This window comes from Haliotis rubra, unplaced genomic scaffold (assembly GCF_003918875.1).
Source record: "Haliotis rubra isolate DU_JTF1 unplaced genomic scaffold, ASM391887v1 Scf406, whole genome shotgun sequence".
Taxonomy (NCBI): Eukaryota; Metazoa; Mollusca; class Gastropoda; order Lepetellida; family Haliotidae; genus Haliotis; species Haliotis rubra.
Window position 1 is genome coordinate 919,603 of NW_025767087.1, and position 25,591 is coordinate 945,193.

General features: G+C 40.7%; 1 protein-coding gene and 1 long non-coding RNA gene across 2 annotated transcripts; one reads left to right on the forward strand and one right to left on the reverse strand.

The window, feature by feature from the left end:
* On the reverse strand, positions 1–14,800 carry LOC124287835. Its single transcript, XR_006901323.1, has 3 exons — positions 14,697–14,800; positions 2,878–2,888; positions 1–10 (listed from the first exon to the last, which is right to left on the reverse strand). It is a non-coding gene; the product is annotated as an uncharacterized LOC124287835 (long non-coding RNA).
* On the forward strand, positions 12,955–25,591 carry LOC124287834 (probable glutathione S-transferase 6). The gene is made up of 5 exons (XM_046724297.1): positions 12,955–13,118; positions 17,209–17,301; positions 22,340–22,455; positions 24,246–24,350; positions 25,318–25,591. The coding sequence occupies exons 1-5, from the start codon at positions 12,986–12,988 to the stop codon at positions 25,474–25,476; spliced, it is 606 nt and encodes a 201-aa protein (XP_046580253.1). The 5' UTR covers positions 12,955–12,985; the 3' UTR covers positions 25,477–25,591.

Sequence of the window (25,591 nt, forward strand, 5' to 3'; positions counted from 1 at the left end):
ATGTCTGCTACTCGCGAATCGCATAGCAGACGAAAACGAAAACAAACATCTGGTTTATTTTGAAGTATCACCTTCATGTCCCTCTTAAAGTGGGAGTAGTGACATCTTAATTTGATAACCTTGTAAAATTTATGAACTCTATAAACTCATTCAATCACAATATATTTGTGTGAGATACACTGGTCTCTAATATTTGTCTTTATATAAGGGCGGTGTATTCTCTTTTTGCCTGCACTTTAATTGGCTATAAGCGGATTAGGATTAACAGTCCAGTGCCTGCACAATTATAGCACAGGCTATACTGTTGTTTCGTTGATCTTAAAGCTACATTGGATTCCATCAATAGAACCAGTTTGACGTATAAACTTTGGACTGCCAATGTCAAAGGTACGTTTTTCAGATTAATTTGAAATATTGTACACACATGTTCGGCAATGCTGTCATTTCCGATTTGGAGGTCACCACGACAACTTAAAATAATTGATATGATTTTTAAAACCTTTTTCTGTTTCTTCTTACAACACATTACAATACACATCTGTACATGATTGAATACATAGGGGAGACTGCAGGAAAGTGTTTTGTTGGTATTTTGAAATATAGACAATCTACAAATATAAAGAACGTGATGATATGAATTTAATCATACTTTGCGATTAGCCAAATGCGCCTGTGAAACTCAATTACTGGTGACTGGTAAAAAGAACGAGGAGCCCACAATGGAAAGTAACCAGGAAATGGTTAGCTTGGAATGGGAACAAAACAAATGGGTGAGTGAGTGAATGAGTTTAGTTTTGCTCCGCAATCAGCAATATTCAGCTATATGGCGGCGGTCTGTAAAATAATCGAGTCTGGACCAGACAATCCCGTGATCAACAAGCATGAGCATCGATCTGCGCAATTTGGAACCGATGACATGTGTCAACCAAGTCAAACGAGCCTGACCACCCGATCCCCGTTAGTCGCCTCTTACGACAAGCATAGTCGCCTTTTGGCAAGCATGGGTTGCTGAAGATCTATTCTGCCCCAGATCTTCACAGGTCAAAACAAATGGAAGAATAGATAAAACTACAATTATTTTTTTATCTCCAAATGTTTGCACCTGCAATGCATATTGTCCAACAAATTCAATGTTGTCATAAGATGGCAATAAAGAAGGCATTTACACTTATTAGACTTGAATATTTTCGTTATTTCTGCTGTTATCAATTTCATCATTAAACTCTCGTCCATTTCAGAAATGACCCAAAGGGTTTTCAAGTATTGCCCTGGTAAAAGCAACACTGTGTAGAAAAAAAAATAAAATGACAAAATAAAAACCCCAAACAAACGGTGTTAAACAGGTGATGTTTGCACAGGGGGATATTGTTTTCCATCTTATTGATGCAGTGGCCGAACGACTTAGGTCGAAATGGGTGACCCCTATCTTGTCAGGGGCAATCATGTATGTCATTGCAAGGTGGCTACACACAACTGTTTGACTGTGTGAGCGGAATAATTGGTTGCAAAACATCAACTTGTATCACTATATTTGTTGTATGTTTACCCATTATTGCCCACGATCACACTTTTGAGACACATGTGTTTTTCATTACCTAAAATTGTTAACAAGTGACCACAGTCCCAATTATGGGACTAATGGTTAAAGGGAAGTAGTTTCAGTGCAGCATTTGTCTTTATAAGAGTTATTTCCCTATACACCAGCAGTTGATGCTGACATAACACCAAATTCACATGTGCTTGACCGAAATATGCTTCACATAAAAAGGAAAGTGTGCCATTATGTTTTGTATTACTCTTAAATGTGACAAATTATTAACAAATGATGTCTTGGACATAAACTGAATATGTTTCTGTCAGAATTGTTTTGCAATGGATTATTATTATGTAAATCTGCGTTTGAATATTTTCCCAATAATGGGACAGTGGGCTTGAGAGGTCTGGGGTTTTCCTATGGGATATGTCTCACAGTTTGAGCCTTATCAAGGTGTTAGAGGGTGACAGGCGGAATGCCAAGGTCTTGGCATGGGTGGATCAGTTGTGGTTGATATGATAGCAGAACTTCAAGACGAATATGGCCGTTCATATCACCTCATATTTGACAACCTGTTCATAAGCTTGAATCTGATGGATGCGCTGAGCGACAAGAACATAACATGCACCTGAAGGATGCGTGCAAACTGTCTTCTGAAATGTATCCTGAAAGATGTCAAATATATGAAAAAGACAGCCAGAGGGACATGTGCCCAAACCACAGACATTGAGTTAGGTCTCACAGTTGTCAGATGGAATGACAACAACATAGTCAAAGTTGTCTGAAACAAGTCTGGTGTCCAGCCACTTCAGAGAGCAAAGAGATGGTCGAGAGCTGAGTCAAAACAAGTAGCTGTTGAAGAACCCTTTATGATCCGTCACTACAATCAAACCATAGGTGGAGTTGGTCGTAGAGATCAAAATTTTGCAAAGTATCGCACAGCCATTCGCTCCAAGAAGTGGTGGCCTATATTCGCTTACTGTTTGGTTTCGGTGTTCAACAAGCTTGGCATCTTTATAGAGCTATCCCAGCAAGAAGGGACAAGCCGTTGGATTTGCTTACCATCCGCTGCGGGGTAGTCCAAGTATATCTTGCACGAGCTCAAGCTCAATCTTCACTTGCTAGTCCTAGTCGTTGAGATGTACTACATCACTTGTCAATCGTGCCCCACGTCAATCGTGTCAGATATCATCGAGTTGATCACTTAGTTCAGAGCTGGCCAACACACGTGTGCATCGTGTGGAATGAAAACCATGCGTCGCTGCACCAAATGCAGAGTAGGTCTCCATGACAGAAGCTTTGTACAGTCCCATACAAAGTAATAAAGGTTTGTCCAAAGATACAATTGAAATAACTCTTTCATGCTACCAGAAAAGGACTTGTGTTCGTTTGTTTAGTTCAACAGCAAGTCCTAATAATGATGCCAAGTCATTTACATACAACTCTCAGTTCACTTCAATTAAAGTTCATCTTTTCATCTACTTATATTCATACATGTGTTCAGTATTTCGTACCCACTGTCCCATTAATGGGACAGGGCAAGTCTCTGCGCTAAATGGCAAAACAATAGTATTTACTTACAACCAGACTTGATTATGTTCATTTGAAAACGTATTTGTTCATATCATAACAAATTTACTCCGAAAATAAATTTGGGCATTAATGGGTTAATATTACTGAATGTCTTGGTGTTGATGAAGGTAGACCTTGGACTGTCGACTTTTCATGTTACTCTTCGCCGATGATATGTTACTGTTTGATAGCACTGTCCGAGGTTTCCAAGAAGGATTAATAATCTACCGATATATTGTAAAAAGTGGTGTTTAACCGTCAATGTTAGTAAAACTAATGATACCCAACTAGAAATTGTGTCTTCTTACACATATTTGAGTGTTCATTTCTCATGCAGTGGGTCATGGCATATAACATGTCATATCCAGAAAGTGTTAAATATTTTAGGTTTCCAGCTATCAAATTTCAGAAAATTAACCTTATCTGTTCTTCTCAACATCCTTTACCACAAAGTACTCCCAACTCCACTGGATGCAGACAGGGTATACAATCATTTCTTATAGCAAATTCTCTTTCTGGGTAGAAATACACCCAACGTCAGGGATGTTTATCTTTCAAAACTAGACAATATATAACAATTGTAAAATATTGGACACGGTTATTGTACCAGAAGGATAATGGAATATTATGCCACACATACCGTTATCAATATAAATTAGCAGAAGTTGGTAGACAATGTTGAGGTCATAATGTAAAACAATTGTTAAATAAATATGGTTTTAGTTATGTGTGGCACAATCAGAATGTAAGTTGTATAAATAAGTTCTTATTGGATTTTAAACAAAGGTATATATCAACAGATCAACAGACATGGTTTGAATTAATTATAATATGTTCGTTTCCCAAACGTATTGTATATCAATCTGTAAAGAAGGAATAATGTTGTGAAGAATATTTGTCAGTTGTGAATGTTACTTCATATAGAATAGCCCTTAATAAATTTCACAGATTAATGATAGAGGAAGAAAAACTTCATATTGCTATAGATCAACAATTTTGTCATCTATGCATTGTTCCCTGTATTGAAACAGAGAACCATTTCTGCTTAATATGTTCTTTTTTTTTTTTTGGTCAGATTTGAGAAAGTTGTGAACTGAATATTATATTGTAAATTCATCATATCCTACATTTTATCAGTTACTATTATCCAAAACCCCACAAGTTATTAATTGTCTTGCAAAGTATGTATTTCTTGCCAGAAAAAAATATATAATCAGTTGCAATTATAAAGATGAATATGCATGGCACCCTCTATACAAGGTGCATACATGTCCTATTACTTGTATAATATCTCTCTCTATCTCTCTCTCTCTCTCTTGATATCGATTGATATCGGTTGATCTACAAAGATTTCATTATTTAATATTTTATTAATAGATTAAAAGATATTTAGGGTGAGTTTATCATTTTTAAAAATTGTCTCAGTCGCTGCCACAAGTTTGAAGTCAGAGATTGCGAGAAATTGTGATAACAAGTAAAACAAATGAGAACCAAGAGCCCTATTCAGAACATTTTGTCTTTTTTTAAGTTGTTTTTTTTTTAATACTTTTTTTATTTTTCACCGACCGACCCATGTTCAGAATTTGGTGGCTACGTGAAACACATTAAAAAATGATGCCCTTATTATACTGATGTAGCTATCATAATGATTATAGGTCTGTGGTGCCATTGTTTAGCAGCATAGTTCAGGTAATGAACAACAAGGTTTCAGTTTGAAAAGGTTTGCCACAACGCTGCCAAAATGCATCTGAAGCATGCTAATACCCACACATGGCATGAAAAGCAATCTCTTTGCCTGGCCGTTTAATGGTATAAAACTTGTGAATATGACATCCAATTCATCCATACACATTACATGGTGACTTTAACTGGGACTGAGATGGCAGATAGTGGGTATACTTGCAGCTGGCATGTCATCAAAGGCAACGTATGCAGTGCTGTTTTGCTCAACGGCCGAATCTTCGGAATCCAACACACGGGCCAGGGCAACCCAGGACTACCACTTCAGCTGAAGATCGCAATGTGGCCCGTTACGTGAGGCGTGAACCCTTCGCCACGAGAACTTCTTTGAAGCTAGCCTGGGTACCCAACAGTCGTTTGTCAACCAACACAGTCCGTAAGCGTCTCAAGGCTCTTGGATTCAGGTATCGAATCACACTGATTGATTTAGTTACGCTTAAACCACTGGGCTACCCCACCAGCGCCGCTTCTTAGAAATGTGTAATCAACAAAATCACTGTACTTGCTAGGGTTCGACGACGGTAACCAATCCATGCCTTTCTCTTGACGTGATATCGATTACGTAATCAAAACATCAATGTTACGTCATCTCGATGGTATGACGTCATTGCCGGAAAAGCCGAGTGAGTAAAGATAACTATCTATAGTGGCCTAGTACTTTGCTGTGTATTGTTAATGATAAAAGCGTTGACATACTCGTCATAGTCACAAATTGAATAGGTGAGTGAGATTGGTTTTACGCCGCGTTTAGCAATATTCCAGCAATATCACGGCGGGGGACACCAGAAATGGGTTTCACACATTGTACCCATGTGGGGAATCGAACCCGGGTCTTCGGCGTGACAAGCGAACGCTTTAACCACTGGGCTGCCCCACCGCCCCGACAAGTGGAATGGGGAGCATTCATATAAACAAACATTGTCCATATCCTTTAAAGACTTTAATAAACTTTACATGGGGGTTTAACAGGGAAACAAGTTGATGGTCGGAATCCACAGAATGTTTGTTTTTCTACGTTATGACATCATTGATGTCACTTACGGCCCTGTCAAACAGTCGGCGCACATGCAGCTGGCATTAGTGTTTGTGCGTGCGTGCGTGCATTCGTGCGTGCGTTTCGGTTTCTTAGTTTGTTACGAGGCTGTTCATAGTATGAGCTCTATCGACAGCATTCTTAGGCGGGGCTTGATACTGTGGACGGAGTGGAAATTCTTTCAATGGTTTTTCAGTACATTATCTCACAGGTTGAGTGAATGTTTCTTAAAGGCACAATGTCACACCACATTTCTCTAAAAATACATGATGCATTTCTCTCAGTTATACTGACTATCAGCCATCAGGAAAGCTACCATATAATATATTCGCATTTAGATTGCAATATTAAATTTAAAAGTTCGAATGAATGAATGCAACGTTGCGTTAAATCGACTCTCGCGCCCTCCACCGGCCGAACATTATTTCAAGCGCACCCCATAGAGTCATGTCCCTTGGAGTGGTCTTTACGAATATGCTACGCACAACTTGTGATTGAGACCAGTTAGGCAAACACCGACAACACCGCGTGGGACAGTTGTCAATGTACGGAGCAAATGTTTACATTCCATATATGGCAAGTGTTCTCTGTTTGGAAGCTGGTCGCCTCGAAGTTTTAATTATCGATTTCAGACAAGTCGTAAGGGATAATAAGTCTTTTATTGCATCAATAGGAAGCTAAAGTGAGTGCATATGCCCCCAATATATAAAATATAGGCCAAAATATTGTCGAAAATGTGTGACATTGTGCCTTTAATGTTGCATTCAACATCATGAATGTCATATCCCAGCTACATATAAACGATTAAGTGTGAAGAGGTCAAAACAACTAGTGAAAACATAAATTAGGGTGACTTACATAGTTCAATAATTTTGGGAAGATGCAATGATGAAGGACAAAAGTACTCTGTGCTTGTACAAGAAAACAATATACAAGTAAACAGGAACTATAACGTTTCATACAGATCTGTTTTGCAAACGACAGACATAAACTAGGAACAAAAGACATAAATTGGATACAAGTTCGTATAATGCCAACCCCAGAAAGCGACCAATCACTGTTATCCAACAAAACGGTTCATGGGTGTGAAAGGTAAAGTAGCGGTGGAAATCATATCACGAATAAATCTCTGAAAATCGGTTACGGCTACAAAACCATCTCATATAGAAAGTACCTTTCGTAAAAGAGTTGTTGATTGACCATTGTTGTCAACGAAACCGTGAAGGGTGGTTAGTCGTGGGTGGTTGGTCACGGGTGGAGCTTCACGGGGGAAGCAAGCTGTAGTGACAAAGGCATGTGGTGACGGTAACAAAAACGTTTGATTGCAAGACAAAAGAAAGAGACCAACTGGAGTTGTATACCGAAGCTAATGAATACGTATCTTGTGAACTTCGCGGCGCTCATTTACAATGGATTCTTGCACACTTTGACATGTTACACCCAGGGAGAGCAATATTGAGAGAGAGAGGGAGAGGCAGATGTGTTCAGCAAGGGAGACAGGGACAGCCATCAGAGATTGTGTTTGTTATACACCAAAAAGGATATCGAAGGTGTCAGCTGTGTTTTGGAAAAGAATCTCAGGTATTTATGACATACAAGCAAGCACACAAGGATATTTTTAAACTTAAAAGCGAAGAAGTCTTTTGAGTTCCCAAACTGAAATAACATCTACACTGGATGTTGCATACGAGTAGTGACGTTTTATAGTTGCTGACGATGAAGGTAGTGCTGGTAGACATGCAGATATCTCATGGCGAAAGAGAACAGTAAAATTGTCTACTTTTATCCAATATTCTATTCAATAACGTGTAGCCTTGCTGCAGGTTTTGTATGACATAATTATTTAATTTTTTAAATGTTTTATCTTTGTAAAAAAATATTTAAAATGCTTAATGTTTCGTATCAGTTCGTTTCAGTCCATAAATCAGTACAACGCTGCGAGTACTCGTCAAGGTTCGGAGTTGGAAGAACCATCTGCCGTTGGTGTTATTTCGGCTGGCCTTTGGGATTCGTATGTATCAGTACAATTAAATATATCTTTTTTTGAAATTTTAACATTGATTCGATTCGTGCTTTTATATTGATAACATTTCATTTTCGTTTTGATATGTCTTTGATGTTAGAAATGTTTACATTTCAGTGGTTGTTGTGTTCAGAAACGTACGAGCAGTTTTCGTACCACCGTCTCAAAATACTTCAGTGTGGTATGTGTATGGGCATCGTATATGGTCAGTGACAAGCTGATATAAATAATAAACAATACCTGCAAATGAAAATTATTTTGATCGAACTATGCATAACATCGAACTATACATTGGCGAAGGTAAGCATTTAAAGTTGTTGTCAATTATTTATCCTTTTATCAAGATTTTCAATTCAGTATACCGATTATTTATCCTTTTATCAAGATTTTCTATTCAGTATACCATGCCTCCGGCCCACGGTACATGTATAGATATTTTGGTCAAATTAACTCCATATCAGTACAATAAGACAGATGCATGAATAACAGTAAGTACAATCCAAATGTCACCAGAGCATTGCAATTAATTTAAACAACTGTCATTCACAATCTTATGATAAGTCCTTAGTATAAATGTAAGATCACGTTGAGTGTTCATAGCTTGACGTTAATACAATGTATCTCTGTATGATCACGTGTTTTAACGGCTTTGACACCCAATATTTGTGGAACAACTCTAGGACTAATGCAAGGGAAGTGCTGTCTCCAATACTGTTTCACTATAAGTGGATGATTTTGATATGTCATTCTTGGAAGATGGTTAAAACGTCCGCTCGTCACACTGAAGACCCGGGTTCGATTCCCAACATGATTACAATGTGTGAAGCCCATTTCTGGCGTTCCCCGCCTTGATATTGCTGGAACAATGCTTAAACCATACTCACTAACTCACTCAATCCATTGTAAAGTGTATGAGGCAGTTGTCTACCTGTACCAATGTATCCACATTTGTTACCCGCCGAGTATATGTAAAGACAAAGGTTATTATTGATTAGAATTGTACTGGTTTAAAAGACTGAGTGCTTTTAGCAAATAAATCATATTTTAATGTCATTTGTATTTTTCAAGGGTAACCTACGTTTGCCTGCGGACTACGGAGAGAAATTGGCTGAGTGTGTCGCGAATCCCTGAAGCTTACACTCGTAAGTTCAGATATGTTCTTTAGTTTAATGTTTAATGTCACACTTCCAGTCTTATGACGGCGATGTGGTAACTATTCGAATATGGTGCAGAAAATCTAGTGATTGACATCATGAGCATTGATCTATGTAACTGGGTTACGATGACATGTGTCAAACAAGTCAGCGAGCCTGACCACCCGATCCCGTTAGCCGCCTCCACTTGTTTCAACCTAAAATGAGGATCGTGTAATATTAAACTATTAAAACAGTTACAATTCATTTCGCTATTTTGAATATGCCAAAAGGTCATACATTCACTACAGACATGGTTCAGTTTGAGGAAAAAATTGCAATCACATATTACATTGATATTTTACCATTGAACAACAGGACCCGTCACTTTGGTTAAGCCGAGGAACAAAGTGATGTCAGTTCATGTGTTTGATCATCTCATGTAATCATGCATATGCCATTAATACACAGAGCACCGGACTCTCCCCATCACGATACCCATAGATAAGCCAGTGGTGCAGCAATATGCGTTTGTGTTTCAGATGATGGTGATCGAGTTTATAGGCTTCCTCAAGGCCGTCATCATCCTACTTCTGAAACTGATATTGCTTTTTCTGAAGAAGCGACACCACAAGGACCAGCATCAATCAGAGACCAACAACGACTCAGGGTTCGGCTCACCCACCCCTTCGAACAATAATGATGAAGAGTTCGACCTGTCCTCAGAACTGGATGCTGAGATAAGCAGACTCCGTACCGAGAACAAGGCTCTCCGAGATATCATATCCAAGGAGCATCTTTTACCACGAAGGGACGTCAGTCGAAATGTAGTGACCAGTACGTATTGCCGAAGGGGGACGAGTCTCACTGACGTCTCTTACCACCCGGACGTTGTGACCAGCACTCCTCGGTCACCGACGTCAGACGTCGGCATCCACGACGTTGTATGCCAGAAGCTGATGCTGAAGCTGCAACTGGAGAGGGAGGAGAACGCCAGACTGCAGAACTACATCAACGATATCATGTACATGGTGCTTGAAAACAGACAGAGCTTACTAGAAAAATGACAAATACCAGATACTGTGTGTTACTCATTTTCAACTTGAATGATAACGTTGTTTTGTTTGTTTGTTAGTTGTTACACGTTGATAATAAACGTGACTTGAAAGCCAAAAGTTGGACTTTATTTGAAAAATAGCTAACGAGTGCTCTTTTATGCCGCATTCATCAATTATTACAGTTATGTCACGACAGTTAAATCTAGGTTTACTAAATAAAAGATTGATACTATGAACGACTACAAAATGTATTGATACCTTGACACTATCAAACAGGATGTCGTAATGCAAAACAACCTAAGCGCTATGAATGTCGTAGGTCTATGGTAGGTATAGGAGTTATGGGAATAGTGAGTGAGTGAGTTTGGTTGTACGTCGCTTTTAGCAATATTTCAGCAATTATCACGGCGGGGAACACCAGAAATGGGCTTCACACATTGTACCCATGTGGGAATTCGAACCTAGGTTTCGGCGTGACGACCGAACCACTGGGCTACCCCACCGCCCAGAACAAGTTTGAGAAAAGGTAATGCATACGTGGCAGATTACTGTATTGTAAACAACAGTATGTGTCAAGATTAGTATACGGTTTAAAATATTTCCTAGCCCTCGAAGATGCTGGTTAGCAGTGGTCTTCAGCAATCAATGCTTGTCTTAAGAGGCGACTAACGGGACTGGGAGGTCAGGCTCGCTGACTTGGTTGACACATGCCATCCCATTCTAACTGCATAGATTGATGTTCATGATGTTGATCACTCGATTATTTACAGACCGATGCAATATAGCTGCAATATTGCTGAGTGTGGCGTTAAACAACAAACAAAATAAAAGTACAAAACAAGATTTCCTTCATCGGACTTTATTATAGAGACTGTTAAATGCCAAGAGAGGTGACGCTGACGTTCTGTCCTTGAGCATTGTTACGCCGCACTCAGCAATATTCCAGCTATATGGCGTCGGTCTGTAAATAATCGAGTCTGGACCAGACAATCTAGTGATCAACAGCATGAGCATTGATCTGCGCAATTGGGAACCGATAACATGTGTCAACCAAGTCAGCGAGCCTGACCACCCGATCCCGTTAGTCGCCTCTTACGACAAGCATGGGTTACTGAAGATCAATATTCTAACGCAGACCTTCACGGATATTGAGCATTGTTGAACATGTTCTCAGGCCATAATTTGAATTTCACCCACGGCTGCTTTGTTTTCAAGTGTGAATTAACTAACTGAAATGTCAGTAAAACAAACACAGCCTTTGAACGACGAACCTTATTTTCCCTACTATGATATCCCGATTAATGGGACAAATTTTACGAAAAACCCATGGCTCAAAGCTGCAATGCCCAGCAACATTAGCAATATTCCCAAACATCACCCCGGGTGACACTAGTAATGGGCTTCATACATTGTACCTATGTGGAGAATCGAACTCGGCTCTTCTGCGTGGCGAGCGAACGCTTTATCCATTAAGCTTCCCCACCACGGGCTAACGAATGTAGTTTTCTGTCAAGATGACACGGAATAATTCAATAAAAATACCAACTAAATATTTACTTACACCAAGTTGCGGACCAATACTAGTTTTGTATCGTTGCATGAGCAGTAAAACGTGTTTATACAGTATGGTTTTGTTTACCATAGCATGTGTTGTGAATCTTTCGGAGGCTGGGACCCCATACCGCTATGTAAGCACTCATTATATAACATCCTGAAAATAATTACATGTCCGCAAAATATTGGATGAAAGCAAGTAGTGAAACGTTCGAATACTGCATGTAGCCGTCAAACCTAGAATAATATGTAGGACAGTTCTTGGTTTGAGTGAGTGAGTATGGTTTTACGCCGCTTTTAGCAATTCTAAAGCACTATCACAGCGGGGAACACCAGAAATGGCCTTTGGCTACGAGTGAGTGATTGCGTGTGTGTGTGTGTGTGTGTGTGTGTGTGTGTGTGTGAGAGAGAGAGAGAGAGAGAGAGAGAGAGAGAGAGAGAGAGAGAGAGAGAGAGAGAGAGAGAGAGAGAGAGAGAGAGAGAGAGAGAGAGAGAGAGAGAGACAGAGAGACAGAGAGAGAGAGAGAGAGAGGTAAAGATATGGTTCATTCTTCACTTATGATTCATTATCCCCATATCGGCTGCGTACAGACAACATGGCTGCATGGACTGATGATGAGGTGATAAAACAGTTAAACAATTGGTGTCACCCTACCTAACTGTCCACTTACTTCTGATGCCGACTGTTTAACAAGCATTCTAGAAGTGGATGAGTCAATAAAGAAAAATACAACTTTATGGATAACAACTTCTTATGTATTGTATAGAGCGACGGTTCGGTGTAGATTCTTTATAGCGGTGTAAGAATTGTCCCCGAAACATAGCTCTATACGATACATAAGAAGTTGTTATCCATAAAGTTGTACGCTTCAGGATAACAGTGTAAGAATCTACACCGAAACATCGCTCTGTACAATACATCAGAAGTTGTTATCCATAAAGTTGTACGCTTCAGGATAACTGTAAGAATGTACACAGAAACATCGCTCTGTACAATACATAAGAAGTTGTTATCCATAAAGTTGTACGCTTCATTATTGACAACAGACACTAGCTGCAAGTAAATGGAAGAGTAAACTTACAAACGCAGATGCTGAACTCTAAAGCATTTAAAAAAGCATGCCCTATGCGCAGCGCTGAACTTATTCAGCGTTATGAAAGGCCATTCTCAAACTTCCTATAATCAGTCGCCAATTTGATTAATCTTACATATGACGGGTATGCACTTTACAACACGAGCCCTGATCGAGTGTTACTGCAACACTCTATTGGATCATTCAGCACAGCTGTGCTTTGTCCCAGTGTTGAAATCAACTCGGAGGAGAGAGAGCCTGCAAAATGTCGACCTACAAACTCATATATTTCGATGTTCGTGCTAAGGCCGAACTTGCACGTCTAATGTTTGCATACCAGGGCCAAGCATATGAAGATTCGAGATTTGCTATGGAAGAGTGGCCTGCGCTAAAACCCAGTAAGTCTGCGCGGTATAACGAGGTTGTAGAATCTTAAATTCTTCGGCAACGAATTGTGGTATTTTCGTCACATATCGATGAACATCTCGTTATGCTAGCAATATTATCCCTTTCTGTTCCTGTTATTTGTTTTAATTATGATTGTCATGTGAAGCAAAATACATGTGATCGGCATCACACGATGTCTGGATGAAAACTTGATCTGGGTCAATGGCGGGCGGAGGTAGTCTCAGCGCCTCAGCTGTGCTAATGTGAGAGCGACGCTGGGGAAACTAATATCGAGTGGAATACAGCCTCGGGTAAACTGGGTCAGATGTTTAGGAAGCGTTATGTTTTTACTTACGCTTAATTGTGCCAGACAACCGTTGTGTGCTTTCAAAGTACAGTGGGAATACAACTGAAAATACCATCTGTATCGTAGATCCTGATCGTCAAATGCATTACGATGTCCTGTGTACGTAACTTACGTAGATCAGTACGATGTCCTGTGTACGTAACTTACGTAGATCAGTACTATGTCCTGTGTACGTAATTTACTTAGATCAGTACGATGTCCTGTGTGCGTAACTTACGTAGATCAGTACGATGTCCTGTGTACGTAACTTACGTAGATCAGTACGATGTCCTGTGTACGTAACTAACGTAGATCAGTACTATGTCCTGTGTACGTAATCTACGTAGATCAGTAGGATGTCCTCTGTACGTAATTTACGTCGATAAGTACTATGTCCTGTGTACGTAATTTATGTAGATCAGTACTATGTCCTGTGTACGTAATAATGTAGATCAGTACAATGTCCTTTGTACGTAATGTACGTAGATCTTTGTCATGTCCTGTGTACTTACTTTACGTAGATCAGTATTATGTCCTGTTAACGTAATTTATGTAGATCAGTACTATGTCCTGTGTACGTAATGTACGTAGATCTTTGTCATGTCCTGTGTACGTAATTTACGTAGATCAGTGGTTTATCCATTGTGTAGACTACCTTATGTTGTATGGCAAAACTGTTCTTACTGATAACGAGGAGGTTGGTATTGCCAACTTCATTTACTCAATCTCTATCCTGGCGGTAAAGTTGATTTTACGTGAGTGAGTGAGTGAGTGAGTTTAGTTTATGCCGCACTCAGCAATATTCCAGCTATATGGCGGCGGTCTGTAAATAATCGAGTCTGGACCAGACAATCCAGTGATCAACAGCATAAGCATTGATCTGCGCATTTGGGAACCGATGACATGTGTCAACCAAGTCAGCGAGCCTGACAACCCGATCCCGTTAGTCGCCTCTTACGACAAGAATAGTCGCCTTTTGTGGCAAGCATGGGTTGCTGAAGATCTATTCTACCCCGGATCTTCACGGGTCGGTTGATTTTACGAATATTAGTAGCTCTAACTAAAGACTTTTATAATCTAAATTAATTAAGGCATTGATAACATAGGCGTTTATTGGTGAAGTTCAAAATATTTTGCAACGCCGGCTCAGCGGTCTGTAAATAAACATGTCTTGATCAGACAATCCAGTGACTAACAGCATGAGAATCGATTACTCAATTGGGACACGATAACATGTGTCAACCAAGTATCGTAGGCAGTTTGGAACAGGGTTTATCGGGGATATCTATAATATTCCTTGAGTTATGTAAATTGAATATCTCTCTAAGTAATGACCATGCTGTCAATTGGAATTAATCAACACAACATGACCATTGTCAGTATAGCCACCACCATAGAGTCCTTAGCTGACTATAATCAAAGTTAGACAAAGGCTGGTTGGCCACCGAAGCATGACGATGAGGATGAGGTGTGGGATACTGCAGGCTGAGGACACATCTGTCGTAAATGCGACACGTGAGAGTCTGATCAGACCCTTAGGGATAAATTGAGAATGCTTTGTGTTAGTCGAGACTTGACCCTGAGACAGCGACTAGGCAGGTTGGCTGACCATCGCCTCCGACATGCCGCCTAGTCATTGTTGTAACATCATGTATATGTATACAAATTGAAACACGAATAAAAGTGTAGTGGACCCACTGATGGACTTCTGTCATTGAAGACACAGATATCCCTTAACAACCCGGGATACAAGTGAGCGAGCCTGACAACCCGATCCCATTAGTTGCTTCTTACAACAAGCATGGGCTGTTGATGACGGACTCATTTTCAAAGAGAGAAACAAGACAATGATGCATAAGACTAGAAGCAGAAATGGAATAAGCTTGATTACGAGACGTGCAATGTACTCATAATAAAAACAGCCGGAACATGTTTCAACACCCTAGCAACCTATTCTTGTAAGAACCGACTAAATGGTTCGGATGGTCAGACAAGTTAACAAGGTGTGGGTGTGTGTACATAGCTAGTCAAAGTTCAAAAGCTGATTATCAGCAGTGTTGCTTTTAAAACATACACTCTACAAATCTTCGGAAACGGGCGTCAAATGTCTTGCTGGTTCACGTTCAATCCTCTGAAAAATAAGGACTATGTTTTGCCATTTGATCTGATTTCGTTCATCACATTGACTCAAATACAAATATGTTCAAATGCAAAGTAAATCCCAAGTACGGGTTGCCTTGTCGTGGGAGGCACTGCGATGTACTGAACAGAGTTTCATCCCTTTGGCATACCAGGAACCACATTCGTGACCAACTCGTGTTATTCCGGGACAAGCCGAATAGCGACTCGTGCCCCTCTGGAAGGATTTCATATTGGCGTATGAACATCAGAACTACTTTAAACAAGAACGATAACTCTATTCCTGTTTCATTCCAATGTTACTTAACATCACCGAAGTACTTGTACATTGTATTGCTGTTTTTCTTTTTACTTGTTTATTTTAAAGAATTAATTAAACCTCTTTAATACAACTAAAAGAAGGAGAAGGACATATTCTAATGTAATTATTACCAGCTGTTCACCTTATATTTCCAATTATGTTGATGTTCTAAATAGGGTTTAATAATCACAAATGGGAATTGTTTCATTGAATATGCCAATAAAAAAAAAAATTTCAGCTACATTAATTCCCAAAGCACATACTCAAGAATGACTTTAAAATATTCCTCAAACTAACCATTCGTATAATCTTGCTGTCATACTCCTGGTGGAATTGTAAATGAATTTCGCTGAAAAAATATGAATGACCCCCCAAAAAGTCAGACTAAAATATCCCCAGAGATGTGAAATATAACCCCAATGTTTAAGATTAAAGTTGATTAGTTACATACAAATATTATATTATTGTTTTGAAACTCGTAGCGATTTATGATTACATTTCCTAAAATTGTTGGAAGCGCACGTACAATCTCCATAACAAGCCCGCAAGCTCGTCAGAAATACACTCAGTTGGACCCATGAGAGCCGTTATGTCAACAAACGCACGTACGTGTATTTGAATCTCTCACCGTCAATCGCATGATTCTCATTAAAAACTTCATAATAGGCAGCAAAATCCTGTTAGCTACGTTTTTTGTACTTTTAATAGGACGATATATATTTTTCATGATTTTTTAAACAATGACATAATGCCATAAACGATATAAGTACTCGGGATTATTTTTATTAAAGCACAGCAGTCATTTCGCGCGTTCTGATCGGTTTGTCGTATTTTCGCGCATAACAAGCATCGATAGGGGGACGAGCTTCTTGGAGTTTACGGAAAGGGACGAGTGGTGACGAATGCAGGAACCTATGATGGTGGGTTCGAGTTCCGTTTCGCTCCGATTATGTGGCCGTGTTTTGGGGTTTCACCAAATTGGAAAAGTCTAAACCTGAACCATTTCGCACTTTTCCCCTACAGCAAATTTCCATACTGTGAAATAACTCGAATACTGTTCGAGGGGCGTTAAACCAAACTCACTCACTCACTCACCTCTATAACTGTGACTTGTATTTCCCAAATGAAAAGGACAATTAACTGCATGTTTAGTACTTTATAGCAACAGAAGAAATGTGTAAATATCCCTCAATGTCATTTCAATTCCCTCAAAGTCATTTCAATCCCAAATCTTGTTCAATTCCAATATGCTGGATCAATAATGTGTTATTGTGGTAAACACATGGTGTAAACGAACATCCAATGATTGTTTCAGAAATGCCCTTCGGACAGGTTCCAGTCTTAGAAGTTGACGGAAGGATGTTTTCCGAGAGCGTTGCCATAACTAACTATCTAGCCCGGAAGTTCGGTAAGTATGCAAAATCACGCATGCGCATGGATCAGTGACGGAATCCTGTCAGTGTGCTTTACGGTTTGTCGAAAATGTTATATCATCGATATTTGACGGCAACATGCACGTGGAAATAGGGCTAGTACCAGTCACAATTTTCTGCTCGGGTACCCCACTCCCTATTACCCTACCCTATGAAAAAGCGTTCATTTTATGCACAGGATAGAAGCAAGCTGAGTGAGGTCCAGAAGTCAATTAAAGCAAAAGTACAGCAGTGTAAACGGGACTTTAAGTGAGTGAATGAGTGAGTTTAGTTTTACGCCGCACTCAGCAATATTCCAGCTATATGGCGGCGATCTGTAAATAATCGAGTCTGGACCAGACAATCCAGTGATCAACAGCATAAGCATCGATCTGCGCAGTTGGGAACCGATGACATGTGTCAATTACGCCAGCGAGCCTGACCACCCGATCCCGTTAGTCGCCTCTTACAACAAGCATAATCGCCTTTTGTGGCAAGCATGTGTTGCTGAAGACCTATTCTACCAGGGATCTTCACGGGTTACGGGATTTTTAAGGCAAAGTGGAGAGAGAATTCAAACGAAATAACACCCACCAGGCATGGGAAGGTCTTGAAACCATCATTGGGACAGAGACTAGAACACAACTTAGAGCTGTTGGAGAGGAATTAACATTTGCGCAGGAGCTGAACACCTTTTATTCACGCTTTGACCTCCATGATTTTTCTGATGTTACTGACAGACTGTTATCCAATCTAACTGATACTGAGAATAATCTTACTCTGACTGAAGAGGACGTAAAATTCAGATTTGGACAACTAAACATCCGTAAATCGTCTGGCCCCGATGGCTTAAGTGGTATGGTTTTAAAAGATTGTAAGGAACAACTCGCTTTTATTTTCAATAAACTTGTTCAACTTTCACTGGATAAACAAGTCATACCATCAGCCTGGACACTATCTGAAATCACACCAGTACAAAAGAAGCCGAAGCCTTCCGTAAACAATGACATCAGACCTGTAGCTCTTACGTCAGTCGTGATGAAGTGTTTTGAGAGCATTGTTCTCTGCATGCTCTCCAATCAAGTGAAGGAGTGAGTGAGTGAGTGAGTGAGTTTAGTTTTACGCCGCACTCAGCAATATCCCAGCTATATTCCGGCGGTCTGTAAATAATCGAGTTTGGACCAGACAATCTAGTGATCAACAGCATGAGCATCGATCTACGCAATTGGGAACCGATGACATGTGTCAACCAAGTCAGCGAGCCTGACCACCCGATCCCGTTAGTCGCCTCTTACGACAAGCATGGGTTACTGAAGGCCAATATTCTAACCCGGACCTTCGCGGGTTCAAGTGAAGGACAAGCTGGACCCTCTACAATTTGCCTACAGAGCCAAGCGAGGTGTTGAAGACGCTACGATCTCTTTGCTGCGCAACATCTACCAACACCTTGAGAAAGCTAGAGCGTATGCACGCATTCTGTTCGTGGCCTTCTCCTCCGCCTTCAATACTATCCAGCCTCGCATCCTCCTCCAGAAACTAACTGACCTTCACGTAAGCCCTCAACTCATACGATGGATAGCATCATTCCTGACCAACAGAAGACAGTATGTGAACGTCAACAACGCTACATCTGAGGCGACCGTCACTAATACAGGCGCCCCCCCAGGGATGTGTACTGTCTCCTATGCTCTTTACTCTCTACACCAATGACTGTGTCAGCTCCCACTACAACTGTGATAGGGTAAAGTTTGCCGATGATACAGCAATTAACAGTCTCCTGTTCGACAACGAGAATTCCTACAAAGAGGAAGTATGAGCCTTCACGGCGTGGTGTGAAGCCAGTGTTCTCGAACTAGTTATATTAAACTAAAGAGCTCATCATTGACTTTCGCATGAAACGATCACCAAATCACGTGCACACCTCTAACTATCCAGGGTCAAGAAATAGAAGTAGTGGAGAAGTACAAGTATCTAGGGACTATTATTGACAATAAACTTTCCTTCACACAGAATACCGATGCTATGTACAAAAAATGCCAGTCCCCGTCTACACTTCTTGCGAAAACTCCGTTCATTCTAAATAGACTCTACCATTATGAAACTGTTCTACAAATCATGTATTCAATCTATTTTAACTTTCTCAATACAGTGCTGGTATGGACCCTTAACGCTCCAGAACAAGAACAAGCTGAATAGTGTTGTGAGAGTTGCAGGGAAAATAGCATTTTGTGATTTTGGAATTTTAGAAACTCTATACATTTCAACCGTTTCTGATCTTACCTCAAGAATTTTAAAGGACCCATCTCATGCTTCAAACTCTTGTTATAAGCTTTTACCTTCCGTTCGCAGATATCTTATCCCCAATGTTAAATCTAAGAGAGCAAAACAATCTTTTATTCCTGTTAGTATGTCTCTTTTAAACCAATCTTAAATATTATGTTATCTGTTGTGCTTGGCTCGTAGTTATTATTATAGCTTTTGTGCTTAACTTTTAGGGAGTCTACATGTGCTATTGCTTTGGATGTCTTCAATATTATTGTTTATGTTTGTATGTCTGTAAATGTCATTTACCTCTGATGTACATTGGGTTCCCTCTTGGGTAATAAAGTATTGTCTATCTTATCTTATCTTACCCTACCCAGATACCCGATAAGTTAATTCCTGACATCAAATGTGTAAGAAATGGCAATATATATTCTTCAGCTCGGAGGCTAAAATTTCGAGTTTTTCAATACCTTAATCAAAACAGCCGACTGTAAATAAGGTCTAAATCTTCAAAGACAATTCAACCTTTAAATCATAAAAGAACAACATATTACATTGTTTAATCTATTAGTCACATGATCATAACGGGTCCGGGTACTGAGATGGGTACCCGGGTCCAACTCATTACCCACACGACCCGAGTATCCGGGTTACCCGCCCCAGCCCTACGAGGAAAGTGCATCTCTTCGGTCTATCCTACATGAAATGCACACGCCGTCATTTTTAATAACTGGAATACAAATCAACGCGGTGTTAAACCCATCACCCTCCCCGCCATCAACAAAGCACTACTAATTGTATTTTACTCCATCCGTACAGATCCTAGTTAGAATTGATCTTCAGTAACCTATGCTTCTCCTAAAAGGCAACTAACGGGATCAGGTGGTCAGGATCGCTGACTTGGTTGACACATGCCATTGTTCCCGATTACGTAGATCGCTGCTTATGTTGTTGATCACAGGATTGTCTGATCCAGAGTCGCTTATTTACAGACCGCCGCCATATAGCTGGAATATTGCTGAGTGTGGGGTTGAACAGCAAACACAACTAAAAACAAAACAAAATTTCCTTCATCGGATTTTTTATATATACTAGCCACATAAAGAAACTGTGCATTGTCAAAATATTATCCCAGTTGATAAGTACGATAACAATGTCAAAGGTACATATAAACTTTAATGGAGGGATCATGAGACCATAACAAGTCGGGAGAATTTCAATTGAAAAGTCAATCACAATGACGTCACGAGTCCACAAGCGGGACAGGGTTCAAACGACCATGTCACAAGCTCAAGAACGGGTATGTCCACATCGGCATTGAGAACAGCAGTGCATCGACGACGCATAGAGCCTATCAAACGTGCAAGGAAGGCTTGTGGGATGTCACGCCAGATTCTCTCAAGTTCTGTTGCAAGGTCAATGACGTTATCTGGCGGATGAGGAAGACGGCGTAGACGTCGATCCATCTGGTCCCAAACATGCTCTATCGGTGAGAGATCCGGTGAATTTGCAGGCCAAGGCAGTAAGTCAACGTTGTGGTGTTGCAAGAAATTAATAGCAACCCTTGCCGCATGAGGGCGGGCATTGTCCTGTTTGAATGTTAACCCAGGGCCATGACGTTGCAGAAAAGGAATTGCCACAGGTCGAAGAATCTGATCCCTGTAGCCCACACCAGTTAAGTTGCCCTGAACAATCACCAAAGGAGTTCTTTGGCGTGCTGTTATTCCACCCCAAATCATCACGGAACCACCACCAAAGCGATTCCTCTCCAAGACACAGGCCTGTGCATAACGTTCTCCCACGCGTCTATAGGCACGTTGACGTCCATCACTATGGGAAATGTTAAACCTGGACTCATCTGTAAAAACAACATTTCTCCACCAAAACAAGGATCCGCGGACATGATTTCGGCACCACATTCGGCGATGACGTTGTGTCAGGATAGGCCGTATGGCGGGACGTCGTGGTCTGATCCCGTGATGACGTAAACGTTGTCGAACCGTGTTGGGGTGGATACGGCGAAGTCCTGGGATGGTTCGGGCAGTCATCACTGCAGTCTGAAACCTGTGGCGAAGATGGGTCACCCTTATCCATATGTCCTGTCTTGGCGTTGTTACACGTGGACGTCCAGAACGTGGCCGATCGATGACGTCATTTGTGTTCTGGTAGCGTCTCACCAGTGCAGAAATGGTGTTCCGGTGGCAGTGGAAATGTGCAGCCACTTGTCGTTGAGACATTCCCCCACGGACCATCCCAATGGCCTCATGACGTTGTGCAGACGTGAGCCTTGGCATGCTATGCGTTTCAATAACCGTTTAATTTTTTGAACGATCGCAAGGGCAGGGGTTGAGCTTTCCAAAGTGACAGTATTGTGTGGCATTCATTTGCTCTGTTTCTCTTTCCCGGAATGCACGTGCAACAACGTATTGCACGTCTCAAGGACGAACCCACTGACGTCACGGAACGTGGCACGTGCATGCATGTTGGATACATGTCACTAATCTCTGAGTTTGAATCCTTATGTGTCTACACAGGTTTGATAAATTTAGATTTTAAATTTTTGTATGCACAGTTTCTTTATGTGCCTAGTATGTAAAGATTTTAAAATGCCATGAGAGATCACGCTGATGTCTGTCCATGAGCATTGTTGAACATCCTCTGAGGCCATAATTTGAATTTGAACCACGCCTCCTTTGTTTTAAGTGTGAATTAACTAACTGAAATATGCGGCGTTAAACAGCAAACAAACAAGTGTGTATTTCACTCCAGGGCTGTACGGAAGTACCGAATTCGAGACTGTCGAGGTGGACCAAGTGGTGGGCATCACCCAGGACATGTGGAAGGTCATCGTAGACTGGGTACACGAAAATGAAGAATCGAGAAAGGTTTGTTGTTAAAGTAGCCACATCTCCAGATGACGGGGAACAGGACAGACCCTCCAGGCTAGATATGATGGCTGCTGACTTCTTTCTTAACTGGTCACTAAAATACAAATGCTGCAAAATAGATTCAGGACATTAAAGATGATCGGATTGCGGAATCGTTGAATAGCTAACTGCATTGTACTTGTTAATTTGTCAGTGATTTGTCTAGTCCAGAATCGTTTACTCGCAGGATGCCTCAATGCAGCTGAAAACTTATCCGACTATGGATCAAGAGGTTAAGTGAGCAGGCTCGGTGACTAGCTGTTTGCATTTTGTCTTGCCCTGAAGCTGTAGGCGATGAACTCGTCACTGATTTATTTAGTCCAGAATCGTTTAGTGTACCTGCAGCTATACGATTCTGGAATAGATAAATCAGTGACGTGTTCAGGTAAAAATGAAAAGTTCATGGACTACGGTTCAAGAGAATTGAGTGACTGATTTGCCTGGCCCTGATTCCTTGAAGGCACAATGTCATACCACATTTCTCTAAAAATGCACAATGTTTTTCTTGCAATAATACTATCAGCCCTTAGGGAAGCTACAATATAATTTATTCTTCGCCTCCCCCCCCCAAAAAAATAAATAAATAAAAATAAATATATATATTTAGATTACACTATTGAATTAGAAAGTTCGAATGAATTAATGCAACGTTGCATTAAATCGACTCTCGCGCCCTCTAACGGTCGAACATTATTTCAAGCGAACCCCATAGAGTTATGTCCCTTGGGACGCTCTTTACAAATATCGCATAAGGCAACTTGTGACTGAGGCCAGTTCGGCAGACACCGAAACACCGCAATCGTTTACATGCCATATATGGCAAGTGTTATCTGTTTGGAAGCTGTTCGCCTCGAAGTTTCAAATATCGATTTTAGGCAAGCCGTAAGGGATAATAAGTCTTTTATTGCATCAATAGGAAGCTAAAGTGAGTACCAGTACCCCCAACATATAACATATAGGCCAAAATATTGTCGAAAATGTGTGACATTGTGCCTTTAACGTACAGGGCACAGCAATGCCACGTTAGCTAACTAACAATCTCGAGGATCGAGTGACCAGGCTTGGCGATAAGCGTGTTGCGCTTTACTCTGATCATGACTAGTTGATTCTTTTTGATCTGGTAATAAGCGGCCCTGACCCAATTGCGTGTGGAACATGAGCGTTAAGCAAGAGCTGTGTTTATAAGGTAATTAAGATGTCTAGAACACTATAGGTTATCACTATAGGTACCTGGATTAGAATAGGTCCTCATCACTCCACTGATTGTCACTGTAAGTTGGGACTCTGGCAGTAGGGTAACCGAATGGTTAAAGCGTTCGCTCGTCACACTTAAGATCCTCGTTCGATTCCCCACATTGGTACAATGTGTGAAGCCCATATCTGGTGTCCGCCGCCGTAATATTGTTAAAAGCGGCGTAAAACCATACTCAGTTGTAACTTGCGTCTACACTGGATTGGCATGGGATTATTTGGGGAGACAAGGAATTTGTGTGATTCATATTTGTTTATCTGGAATTTTTAAATATGTTCTTTTTTCTCAGGTTTTGGACCGCTATTATAACTTCCCAGTCACCATCTGCCGAGACTGCCTGATACAATGGTGATCGGACGTTGCTGTCAATATTAAGTTATTCTTTGGTTGACCGAGACTCGACGATTTCCGACCGCCTTCATATAGCTTGAATATTGCTGAATATTGCTGACATCGGCGTAAACCAACACTCAACTGACATGGTTGTCTGTTGCAGGCTGACTTGCAGAAAGAAAATGAGGAGAAAAATTTCACAAAGCATCTGGCTAACTTGGAAAAGATTCTGAAAAACAATGGCACTGGCTTTTATGTTGGTAATCAGGTAAGTTTGTCCAAATAACATTACAGCGTATAATCTCCCTTTTTCAATAATGAGTGGCTCAACTGACGAACAATATTTTTTATGTAAAGTTGGCAATTTCGGAAATATATAAATTACAGACTATAGCCATGCTATAACCCAGCAACCCCTAATTCCCTTCAACGTTCACTTAAACCCATCATCATCTTTAATTGTAAATGAAGTTCTCAATCAACTCTACATTTCCAAAAAGATGCAAAATGCCGTTTTAACCTCTTGTCTTTGCTCACACCCTTATGTCTTGAGACAAGGTAATAAAAATAACATTATCCAACGTCTTAAGGTATATCGCGTCCAGGATCGAACCAGCGACCTGTTGCTCTGGAGTAAACGCTTTATCAACTGGACCACGAAGGTGGTTTAAATTAAACATGAGGATGTGGTGCAGATATGTCGACCACAATGGTGGTCTGATTAACGTGACCAAGGGTCCCCATTTTGCTGATTCCGGATCCTGGAACCAACGTTCATAGCATCCTGGCACACCTTCTTGACTCGACTCTGCCGTGGGGTAGCCTAGTGGTTACAGCGTTTGTTCTTGACGCCGAAGGCCCGAGTTCTATTGCAACATGGGTGTAATGTGTGAAACCAATTTCTCGTATCGCCAACCGTGATAGTACTGTATATAGATACACATGGTGTCAAACTCGACTCACTTATTTACGACTCAGCAGCGTCCGAGTCTTTTCCTGGAAGGGCTTGTATGGTAGCAGCATTGGTCACTTATAAAACATTATGCGTACGGCGTGGCTTATAAATGCTGATTGACTGGTTGAAAAGGTGTACTGGACGATTGTTGATCAACCTTTGCCTTATCCATTGACATAATGTCAGACAAGGGAACAGCGGTTCATGACAGGTGTGAATCGTCTCTGCCATACTGATGTTTCTCTCTTAAAGCTTTTCCTTGGTTTACTATTTGTTTCAGCTATCGTATGCTGATCTGGCGGCCTTCGACGCAATGGACATACAGGTACCCGACGCTGTAGTCGATCAGTTTCCCCTGGTCAAAGCCAACAGGGAGCGAGTGAGGACAACCGACAAACTCAAAGATTACATCGCGTCACGCAAAGAGGCAACACTCTGAATCCGTGATACCTTTGTCAGATATTTCACTTGCCAACTGAAATTCGTTTATCGTGAAATGTTGTCTTGTTTAATTACGCTTTACATCTTCTGATTAAAATGCTGTAATGGTTTTA

Coding starts and splice junctions, on each gene's coding strand:
- LOC124287834 (XM_046724297.1), top strand. CDS start 12,986: ATGTCGACCTACAAACTCATATATTTCGATGTTCGTGCTAAGGCCGAA. Junction 13,119..17,208: donor GTGGCCTGCGCTAAAACCCA/GTAAGTCTGCGC, acceptor TGATTGTTTCAG/AAATGCCCTTCGGACAGGTT. Junction 17,302..22,339: donor CTATCTAGCCCGGAAGTTCG/GTAAGTATGCAA, acceptor ATTTCACTCCAG/GGCTGTACGGAAGTACCGAA.